The sequence below is a fragment of the Magnolia sinica genome, chromosome 15, assembly GCF_029962835.1.
Source record: "Magnolia sinica isolate HGM2019 chromosome 15, MsV1, whole genome shotgun sequence".
Lineage (NCBI taxonomy): Eukaryota > Viridiplantae > Streptophyta > Magnoliopsida > Magnoliales > Magnoliaceae > Magnolia > Magnolia sinica.
Window position 1 is genome coordinate 21,752,298 of NC_080587.1, and position 12,003 is coordinate 21,764,300.

Consider the following 12,003-nt stretch of genomic DNA (forward strand, 5'->3'; position numbering starts at 1 on the left):
ATTTTACCGTTTTAACAAGTAGGTGAGTCGAGACAGATTTATTTAACCCAGGCTACCACTGAGTGGCGATGGTGCATTAACACAACATTGCACATACCTTTGCATCACCTATGCAAAAGAACTAATTTAATTTGTTGATAGCTCATATAATCCCGTGAAGTAGAGACCGCACACTTGTGTGGTTAGAGTAGGTACCTAACTCCTTCCCAATTTGTAACCATGATCCCTTATTCTGAATTTTTGGTCGTGTATCAATGAGTCATTTATGATAGAGAACTCTCGAATTCTCTTTTCTAATATTTCTAATGGGTCTAACTGACTATGGAAGCGGGTAAATTGGCAAATGGCGACTCCAATCAAGTATAATATTCCTCATATCTTCAACATATCACATACATTCATAAAAAGGCACATATGAACGTGATCCGCTTGCAGCCCAACATGCACAATAGCCCACCTAAGGTTCGAAATTTTATTTTATTTTATTTTTTTGGCAAAAGTATATATTTTAATGAGCTTATTACAATCATTCTATCAAATATGATAAATACTGTTTTGAAATATAAAAGCTGATTTAGTTAATCAAATCGAAAGTCTTGAATATACTAAAGAATTTCCATGCCCTTCAATGGACAGACAGCGTGGATGAGACACATAAATAATCACGGTGGGCTCAGGTGAATTTATTTGATACGCAATTTGCTTCCTGTGGACGTGGATTTCCTGCGGAAGCCTTTCCGAGGAAGTTTCTGTGCTGAAAACATAGTTGGGCCCACCTTGATGTTTGTGAGACATCCGTTTTGTGAGATAATTTTAGGATTTGAGCCAAAAGTGAGCAGATCCATGACTCAAGTGGGCCACACTACAGGAAAAGGTGGATAGGGTAATTCATATCGTTGAAACCTCACTGAGGTCGACATTTACATGTCATCCATACCGTTCATAATGTCATTCCTACTGGGATGAACTGAAAACACAAATATTATCCTGATTCAAAACTTTTGTAGCCCCACGAATATTTAAACTGTGGATGATCAATCCTCACGATTTTGGCCCACTTGAGTAGTGGATCTGGCTCATTTTTTGTTATTAGTCTTAAAATGAGCTCGCCGAACGTATAGAACGGGTGTATTTCTCACAAACATTACGATGGGCCGACTTAAGTTCCCCGCACAGGAACTTTGCAAATGGCTTTAGCCTTTAGGAGGGCATCCGCGTCCGGTTCCTGTTACATGGACACGGATTTACCGCGGAAGCCTTCCACAGGAAGTACCGTGCTGGAATGTTATGTGGGGTCCACAGTGATGTTCATGAGAAATCCACCCCACCCCGTCCATCCGTTTTTCGATCACATTTTAGAATGACCGGTGAAAGCAGAGGTGAATCCAATATTAAAGTAGGCCACATGAAGGAAATAGTGGAGATTCCGTGACCACCGTTGAAACGTTCAGATGGCCATAAAAGTTCCGTATCAGTCTAAGATCTTTTGTATTTTCACTCCATCCCAGTGGGAATAACCTTATAAACGGATTGGATGACATATAGACATCGAGGTGGAACCCAGGAAAGTTTCAACGGTAGGCATTTTTTTCCCCAATTTTCTCTCTCATGTGGCCCACATGAGTTTTGGATCAGCATTATTTTCCATTGCATGTCCTAAAATGAACCTGAAAAACAGATGGACGGGGTGGATTACCCACAAAAATCACAATGAGCCCCACCTGGGAAGGCTTTGGAAAGGGAATCCCTTGGAAGTCTATTTCGGGAAATCGGAAATCGGATTGCGTGCTGTCGCTTTTATCGTGAGTAAACTTAGTTGGGCCTACTTTGAATATATGGGGGTTATCCACGCCATCCATCAAAATTTCCGGCTCATTTTAATAGTTGAGTCCAAAATATTAGTATTCCCAAAGCTCAAGTGGACCACACCACAGGAAACAGTGTGAATAATAACTTCCACCGTTGAAATCTTTTTAAGGCCCAAAGTGATATTTATTTGTCATCCAACCTGTTCACAAGATCACAAATACATGGATGAATGGAAAACACAAATATTGTCTTGATCCAAAAGTTATGTGGGCCCAAGAAATTTTCAACGGTGGAATTTCAATTTGCACGGTTTCTGTGGTGAGGTCCACTTGATATTTGGATATACTTCATTTTTGGGCTCAAGCCCTAAAATTATAAATGGATAGATGGAGTAGATAAAAATATGTAAATCAAGGTGGACCCCAAAGAGTTTTATCAGTTGGCGCGGATTAGCTATTGGCAGGTTGAGTAGTGAGACTGTTTACTGAAATGACGTCATCGAGTTCCATGGCCCCACTCTGATTTATGTTTTGTATCTACGTCTTTCATCCATTTGAGGAGATCATTTCAGGACGATATCCGAAGAATGAGTTAAATCTCAGCGTACCCAGCACAGAAAACAGTGGGGACAGTAACGCCCACCGGTAAAATCTTCTAAAAGTCACGGAAGTCACAGATCCAGCTGATATTTGAAATTTCCATTTTTTTTTACTTTTTAGGATTTCAAATAAACATTTAGGTGGGACTTAGGATAGTTTCAACAGTGGGAATCACTCTCTACTGTTTTCTGTGGTGGGGTCCACTATAGTATTTTATCCGGCTCATTCTTTAGCTCATGATGTAGAGTGGTATCTCAAAATGAATGGACGGTAGGAATACAACACATACATTATTATACGACTACAAAATTTGATGACGTCACTCTAGTAAGGGACTCGCTACTCAACCTGTCAGTATATAATGAAATCGGGTTGCGTACTGAGTTACTCAGTACGCTTTACTGTACTGAGTAAACTCATTTGGGCCCACTGTGAATGTATGTGGTTTATCCACACCGTCCATCCATTTTTTCTGCTAATGTTAAGCGTTGATCCTGATATTGAAGTAAATCCAAAGCTAAAGTGGACATGCCACAGGAAACAGTGTGGAATAATGATTTCTACCGTTGAAACCTTCCTAGGGCCCAAAGTAATGTTTATTTGTCATCCAACCTGTTCATAGGATAACAAAGACATGGATGAAGAGAAACCACAACAATCAGCTTGATTCAAAACTTTCGTAGCCTCCAAGAATTTTTAAATGGTAGAGGTTCAATCACACTGTTTCTTGTGGTGTGATCCACTTAAGCTTTGGATATGCTTCCTTTTTGGGCTCAAGCCTTAAAATTATCTGTTAATATGGATTAACTGAGTGGATAAAATAAATATATAACGGTGGACCCCATAGAGTTTACTCAGTACCCTAAGGGTACGGAGTTACTCAGTACACAATCCGCTTCCGTATCTAATCCGCGTCCTTACTCTGTACGCAATCCGCGTCCCTATTTCGGAGTATATGGACGCGGATATCCTGCGAAGCATTCTACGGCAGCTCCTGCGCTGGTATGCAAGGTGGGGTCCACCGTAATGTTTATTGTAAATCCAAATCGTCCATTCACTTTTCGAGTTCATTTAAGAACGAGATACCAAAAATGAGGAGTATCCAAAACTCAAATCGGCCATAGAAGATGAAACAATGGGAAAGGAATTCTTATCGTTGAAACCTTCCTGGGCCATCCAAACCGTTTATAAGGTCATTTTCACTGGGACGAAGTTAACACACTAAACATCTAGGCAGATACAAAACTTTTATCGCCGTATCAATATTTTAACGGTGGTCACTAAATCTCCACTGTTTCCTTTCGTGTGGCCTACTTGAGTTTTGGATCCACGATATTTTCGGTCTCATACCTTAAAATGAACTCTACAAACGAATGGACGTTTTGGATTTCTCACAAACATCTCCGTTCCCCACTCAGAATCCATGCGCAGTAACTTCCTGCGGAAGGAAATCCGCGTCCGGAGTCTATAAAGGTTAGTTGCCGTGCAGCCGTGAAGAGAGAGAGAGTAAGAGGAGGAGAGGAGTAACAGGTATGAATTTTTCTTTTTTAGACTTAATTTTTTTTTCTCTCTTCTTATTTATTTATTTTTTGAGAAAAAGCTTTCGCATATTATCGTGGATATCGGTTTGAAACCGGTGATATTAGTGCATTCTATCATTGTATCACCGATATTATTGATAAAGCATAAATTCAGGTTTCAATTGAGGGTTATCTAGAAAGCCTATATATATATAATATAAATTTGTTAGAAGTAATACTTGTCCAGAATCCCACATTGTTTTGTCTTCTACCAATCAAGAAAATTACATTATCCGTGAAGATCAAGAAACCCTAATTTTATCAACTGACCACGTATTAGCATCACAATGCCGCGGTTACATGTTAGAGTTTATTTTTGAATTCTGTTGTAGGCGAGGTTACTTTGGATGTGGGTTGTTCATCATGCAGGGCCCAACTTCGAAGTGGGCCGTCCATCATACAGGGCCTAACTTTGAAGTGGGTTGTCCATCAAACGGGATGCCCCTTAGATGTAGGTCATTCATCATTAGGGGCCGACCTTCAGTGTGAACTGTCCTCATGTCCGGCCCACCTTGAATGGGTCATCTATCATGTGGGACCCACCATCAATGTGTTGTCCATTAATATCCACTGGCCATTATGTGGAGCCCACCTTGGATGTTATCTCCATCTTGTGGGCCCCACCTTTGTTGTGGGTCGTCTATCATGTGGGGCTCACCTTGGTTGTGGGTCGTCTATCATGTAGGGCTCACCTTGGTTGTGGGCCATTCATCATCAACACCTTTGATGTAGACTGTCCATTATGTGGGGCCCAACTTAATGTGGGTCACCCATCATGTGTGGCCCCCCTTCAATGTCCACCACCCATCACGTGGAGCCCACCTTTGATGCGTACTGTCTATTGTGTGGGCCCACCTTTCATGTGAGTCGTCCATCATGCAGGCCCACCTTGGATGTGGGCCATTCATCATTAGGGGTAACCTTTGATGTGGACTATCCATTATGTGGGGCCTACCTTGATGTGGTTCACCCAGCATGCAGGGCTACCTTCAATATCCACTGCCCTCATGTGGATTCCACCTTTGATTTGGACCATCCATCGTGTGGACAATCCATTATGTGGGCTCGCCTTGATGTGGGGCCCATATTTAATGTCAATCGTTTATTTTGTGGGCCCCACCTTTGATGTGGGCCATCCATCATGTGAGGCCTTCTTTTATGGACCATCTATCACGTGGGGAGAGAGAGAGAGAGTGGTTGAAAAGCAGAAAAGAAAAACTTATGTGGATAAATAACTTTCATCACCTATGTTACTTTTACAACAGTGTTTACTAAACTAAAGTTAAAAAGTAACTTATTAACTTACGGAAGTTAAATTACTTGTTGCGTAGTATACAAATGGGCCCTTAGTGTTTGCTCACACACGGTTGCTTTGATATGTTTTACTTCTATCTTCTATCGAGTCTCACATGGAAATTAGAGGAGAACGTCCTCTTAGTTACTTATCTACATAAAGAGTGAAGTCATATTGCATGTTAAACAGACCCATCTCCAATAATTTCTGTTAGAGGATTGGCTAACATTTTTTTCTTTCTTTGGTAGTCGACCAACTACAATGTCTTCATGCCTCATGACATCTTTCACATGGTGATACTTAACTCAATATGCTTCCATCTAGCATATTATATGTGGCTTTTCATAGTCTTCCGGAGTCCGTAAACTACTACCCTTTTGAGCACCCTTCTCACATTGGTGAATAAAACAGAATGCAAATGCTTACCTTTCCGAAGACCCATGGATTTTTGGAAGAACATTGTTGCAATTCCAATGGCTAAAATTGAGCTAGAAGCAGTAGAAATGCATTCTTTCAGCCATCTTTCTCCATCCTTTCTTGAAAGATGAAAGCCATCCTCCAGATAAAGAATGAACTCCCACTTTATGTGGTTGACGCAGGACGGATGGCCTAGCCTAGAATGATGCAATGAGATCATCACCATATTAACTAGAACAATTTAAAGCACAAAGTAAAGCTAATCTATCACAGGTTTGCTAAATTATAAATAAATAAATAAAATACCATGCTACAGTCCCACAATATAGATCCAATAAAATACCAAATAATAAGAATCTATGAAAGGTAGAACTTTCATATAAGCATATGGGTAATTCTCAATTCAAAGAGGTTCACTTGGTTTGTGAGGGTTTGCATAGGTTAGGGTTAAGACTTTTGGTTTTGGGAATCAAAATTTTGAAATTTGGATTTAGAATTAGAGTTATGGAAAATTAGGGTTTTGAGGGTTATATTCTTAGGGAATCAAGTTTGTAAGAATTAAGATTTTGAGAATTAGGGTTTGAGACTTAGTGTAACACCCCGAACTTTTCTATACTCAAGTAATGAAAGTCATCGAGTGTTACCATGAAATTTAACTTAGAATATACATGTGTACAATACCAATTTATTATATCATAACCTTACATCTATTCTAACCTGAATATGACCGTTGGGAATAATCTTCATCCATAGATCAAGTCATCCGACCGTTGATTTTTAAGACAAGATCATCATGTCCAAGTATTCTCACTTGTCCATCATAACCAACCATTTAGTCAACTATTCATCGCTAGGTAGCGATATTTGACTGTCCACTTTGAGTTTGGACCACCTGATCATAGTAAACTAACTACTTGATCTCTACATTCCCACATACATGTATTGAATCAAGATTTTGATCTATTCATCTTGTTCACCACCTATGAATATGCTTAACCCATCGTCAAAACTATAATATAAGGAAATTACACATGTGAACATGTCGCTTAAATCTAACGGTATACATGTTCTATCTTTTAATCACCCCAAAAACCCATTTTGTGTTCATCCGTTTACGAAACTGACCGTACATCCACCTGTATACATGGTCAGAGTACTAACAATCAAATTTTTACTATTTTTAACATGTCATCTTCCTTCAAAAACTTTAATTACAAAAGCTGCTTTTTGTTATCTAACCAAAGATGATCTCACTTGGATTTCTCCTCAACCAAAAAGTTATTAAAGGTAGCATTAAGATCATAGGAGATATGTAGGTCAGGTTAATTCTTAGAAGGAAAAATAGTCTTGGTTAGTTCCATATAAATGCACACATATAGGCATACACATTACAAAAACTAGACTATAAAATCTAATGACAGGTCAGTTTTTATGAGTTGAGGAGCATACTTGATAACCAAAGGCTAAACTTGTGGAGTTCCAACATATATATATATATATATATATATATATTTTATCGGTGAGTTTCAGCAGATTTCTAGCAACAATATATGTGTCCAACATCCATATTGATTGTCATAAGCATTGGGTTAGACTGTAATGCCCAAGTATGACTGGTTTGTTGTTGTATTCCTGCATTGTCTTTGTATTAATGCTGATTACCTTTCAGGAAAAAGAATGTGTCCAACAGATTTGATCTTGAGGATAACAGTCACATGCAAGAAATAAGAGAAAACAAGAGAAATAGGAGGAAAGATTGAAAGAACTCAAAGAAGAGATGGAGTGGTAGAAAGTGGAGAGATTGAAGGGAAGAGAAGAAGAGAAGGAAAGAAGAAAGGAGAAGGAGAAAAAAGTGTTAGGGCAACAAGTTGTTGTGTTAGCCAAAAAGACTAAATACACACGCATATATTAACTTGAGAATAACATATGATGCTCGAAAGGAGTACATGTATAGCAACACATGATTACATGTATTTCCTAGACTGACCTAAAGCTGGAGCGTGGATATATCGATCATGTCCAGCTTGGAACACATATGAAGAAGATGCTGATGATCATCTTGGGCCACAACTCCCCTTTAACCACATGTGGAATACACGATCTTCAATTGGGGCTTGTCTGTAGATTGAGCTTCCATCATCCGTTGAATCTTTTCATCAAATAGAAGGCCAGCTAAACTCGACAACCATTAAGTATTAAACCTCCATCTACATGTAAAATCCTCTCAAAAGCACATGTAACCGGCATGTGTATATTTCTTACAAAGTTTTCCAGCTGAAACTCCTATGTTTTCCACCATTTTCACAGCTTGGGTTTTCCACCTAAGTGAAACATTAGCACAAAAAAATTTGTTGTGTAGGCTGAAGCTGTCTATTGTCCAGTGTTAGTTTCAAAGAAAAGCTTTGATACTCAAGAAAAGTATGATATAGGAACACATGCACTAGGTTAATTTGAAATGTCCATATATTGATCCACAATTTAAATATACCATCAGCCAAAAATTATATTGACGTGTTTCTATAAATAACAGATTTGAGAATATTAGTTTACCACTTAACTGAATAATAGCCAACAATTCTAATTTAGAAAAGACATTACCATAAATCAGACATGAGTATTGTTCGTGGTTCCAAAAAAAAATTTATATGATTTAGGTTGAATGAATGTGTGATTCGATACAATTTATGTGAGTGTCAGTGTATTAACCATAACAGTGTGCTAGAGTAAAAAGCAACTCTCTTTGAATCCATTACTTTTGCAGCACTCTACTTCAATGGAAAGAAGAAAAAAGAGAAGAGGGATGAAAAAAAGAGAAAGAAAGAAAAGAGAGAGTAAGAATGGAAGAGAAGAACCACACCATCCAGTTGCAGATCCATCCCTCGAACCCAATCTGCCCTGTCCGGTATGCAGATCCGCTACTTTGAACAAGAAGTCGACTCAGTCCAATTTTCCAAATTGACTTAACTGAGTTTTGTACAAGACTCATTGAGACACTCGATGCAAACGAGTATTACAGTCGAGTCATCCCTTCTTCATTTGGGTCGAGTTCTTTCAAGATTTTAAACTATGGGTTGAAAATCTAACAGTTAATGGTCTAATGATAAATAGGCTGAGGAACATCGTTCTTTTTCATCACTTGATAGACCTTTTTTGTTTTTTATATATATCTTTTTGGCAATTTTATGCAGGTAATGAAGGTGGAAACCAAGAACTCCCGCATGCCTCCCTATGGAGTAGCCCCGTGGCTTGTCTTTTCTCATGGAAAACGTGAAAAAACCAAAACCTTCTTCAATGTATCTGAGGGGAGTTACTATGTGAGAAATATACCTGAGATGCGCGGATCAGATTTTCTTGCCTGTTGCTATGGCTGGTTGGTGATGCTGAATAAAACTAGTGACGACCTTTTTCTGCTTAACGCCGTCTCATTGCAGAAAATCCAGTTACCATATTTTAGTGAAGACTATTCTCTTAGAGACTGTGTTCTCTCGTCGCCTCCAACTGATCCTGATTGTGTGATTTTATGCATTGTCTGTTCAACTGATTTTTTTATATATTGTCATCCAGGCGGTGACAAATGGATCAAACGGAAGTATGGAATTCCAAAAGAGGAAGCTTCCATTTGGGAATTGCTCTCCTGCAATGGAAAATTATATACTTACGATTTTACGAGGCTTGGAATTATTGATGTCAATGCTGATCCCCCGTTAACATGGTTGGAAGAACCAAAGAGCCCAAAGTCCCCCCCGTTGGTTGAAACCAGAAGAGATTATATGGTGGAATCTTGCGGTGATATCTTTCTAGCTCGGTTATTTCATCTTATAATTGTACCACGGGTTTCGATTGTTGAGGTTTACAAGATGGATTTTGATAGGATGGTTTGGGTAAAGGTTGATACTTTAGGTGATCGTGTGCTGTTTTTGGGCAGTGACTATTCTACATCTTGCTCTGCGTCGGATTCAGGAATAAAAAGGGATTGCATCTATTTTACAAAGCCAAAGGATAAAAGTTTATATGTATTTCACTTAGATAGAGGGACTATTTCCATGAAATTGCCTTGTCCAAACGTTCGTCTACCTTGGGTCGAACCTTTTTGGGTAATGCCTGCAGTGTAAACATTTGTTTCTATGACAAACACACTCTGTTTACGTTGTTTAGAATATAGTGGAGTGTCTTTCTTTTTCTTTTTTTATTAACTTCCGCCCACTCTCTCTCTTCTCTTTCTCAAAGGCTGTTCTGCATGGACGGCCTACATAGGTGTGGCTCACATGATGGACGACTTACATTAAAGTTGGGCTCCACATGATGGGTACGGACACTGAAGGTGGGCCCCACATGATGTACATTGGTAGTGGGCCTACATTGATGATCCACGTCAAGGTAGGCCCCATGTAATGTCGTGTCCACATCAACGGACAACCTGTAATGATGAATGGCCCACATCCAAGGTGAGGCCCATATCATGGTTGACCCCAAATTGCAGGTGGAACCCACATAATGGACGGTCCACATTAAAGGTGGGCTCTGCAAGATAGAGGCCCCACATGATGGATGGCCCATGTCAAGGTGGACCTTACATAATCGACAATCCACATCAAATGTCAGCCCTTAATGATGATTGACTCACATCGACGTGAGCCTTGCATGATGGATGGCCCACATTGAAGGTGGGCCGACATGAAGATGGTCAACATAAAAGGCCCGGCACGATGGATGACCCACTTCAAGGTGGGCCCACAAAATTGAGGGTCCACATCAAAGGTAAGCCCCTATTGAATGGCCCACATCCAAGGCCTGCATGATGGATGACTCACATCAAAGGTGGGCTCCACATGATGGGTGGTGGATATTGAGGTTGGGATCACATGATGGACAATAAAATTGATGGTGGTGCCCACATGATGGATGACTCATATCAAAGGGGCCTCACATGATGGATGGCTCATATCAAGGTGGGCACGACATGATGATAGTCCAGTCCAAGTTGACATGATGATAGTCCAGTCCAAGTTGAAGCGTATGGCATCATACCTGTGGAGCCCACCATGATGCATGTGTTCTATAATTTTAAGGCATGAGAACAAATCATTTTAAGGCAAATTCCAAAACACAGAGATCTATGGCTGAAGTGGGTCACACTACAAGAAGCAGTGGTGATAATTGATGTCACTGTTGAAACCTTCCTAATACCCACCATGATGTTTATTGTCCATCCAACCTGTTCATAAGGTCAGGACCTTTTTTTTTTTTTTTTTAAAAAAAATTATTTTTATTTTTGACACACGCACACACACCCCCACACACTGGGCTTTCACCACCTATGGATACTCGAACCCTTGACCGGGCGTTGAAACTCCAAGAGTCTACCACCAGAGCAAGAGCAAGGATCCTTATGATGGGACGCAGCTTTGGTGGATTCCTTGTGATGGGGCCCACTGTAATATGTGTTTTATGTCCAAATCATCCATACGTTTTGTGTTTTGCAAGCTCATTTTAATTTTAGAACATGAGCCCAAAATTTCAACATAACCAAATCTCAATGGACCACATCATAGGAAACGGTAATGATTCAATGCTCACCATTAAAAACTTCTAGGGACCTGGGACCGTCTGAATGTTTATTTGCCATGCAACCTGTAGATAAGGTCATACAGCTTGGATGAAGGGATCACACAAATATTAGCTTGATCTAAAACTTCCGTGTCCCTGAGAAGTTTTTAACGGTCAATCGTCACTATTTCTTGTGGTGTGGTTCACTATTTCTTGTGGTGTGGTTCATTTTAGATTTGGATCCATTGCCGTCTTGGGATTATACTGTAAAATGAGCTGGCAGATTTGGCTCCACCGCATTTTTTAGGATTATGCCTTTAAATGGATGGACGGAGTAGATGCAAGAGACATGCATCAAGGTGGGCCCAACAATAAGAGATCCACTGAAGCCCCGTCCCTAATGAAGAATGGCCCACATCCAAGGTAAGGGATCCACTTAAGCCACGTCCCCACTGAAGAATGGCCCACATCCAAGGTGGGCCCCACATGATTGACTGCCCACTTCAAGTTGATCCTGCATGATGGACGGTCCACATCAAAGGTGCACCCCGACATTACATCCAATGTCCAACATGAGGGATGTCCCACATCCAAGGTGGGCCATGCATGATTGATAGCCCACATTGCAGGTGGACCTCGCAAGTTGGATGGTCCACATTGAAGATAGGCCACAAAAAATGAACATTTCACATTGAGGACGGCCAATGTGGGCCTAACATAATGAACAGTCCAAGTCAAAGATTAGTGTCACGTGATG

The 12,003-nt window shown here is 40.1% G+C and overlaps 1 protein-coding gene across 2 annotated transcripts; it reads left to right on the forward strand.

Annotated features, from left to right (window-relative positions):
* The first annotated feature begins 3,853 nt into the window (after positions 1-3,853).
* LOC131227747 (uncharacterized) lies at positions 3,854-9,844 on the forward strand. Of its 2 annotated transcripts, XM_058223550.1 has the most exons (3): positions 3,854-3,938; positions 8,461-8,601; positions 8,888-9,844. In XM_058223550.1, exons 2-3 carry the CDS (start codon positions 8,473-8,475, stop codon positions 9,809-9,811), a joined length of 1,053 nt encoding a protein of 350 aa, XP_058079533.1. In that variant the 5' UTR covers positions 3,854-3,938; positions 8,461-8,472; the 3' UTR covers positions 9,812-9,844. The 2 variants fall into 2 exon arrangements, with proteins under 2 accessions (XP_058079533.1, XP_058079532.1); XM_058223549.1 differs by lacking the exon at positions 3,854-3,938 and having other exon boundaries at positions 8,269-8,601.
* Positions 9,845-12,003: the final 2,159 nt, after the last annotated feature.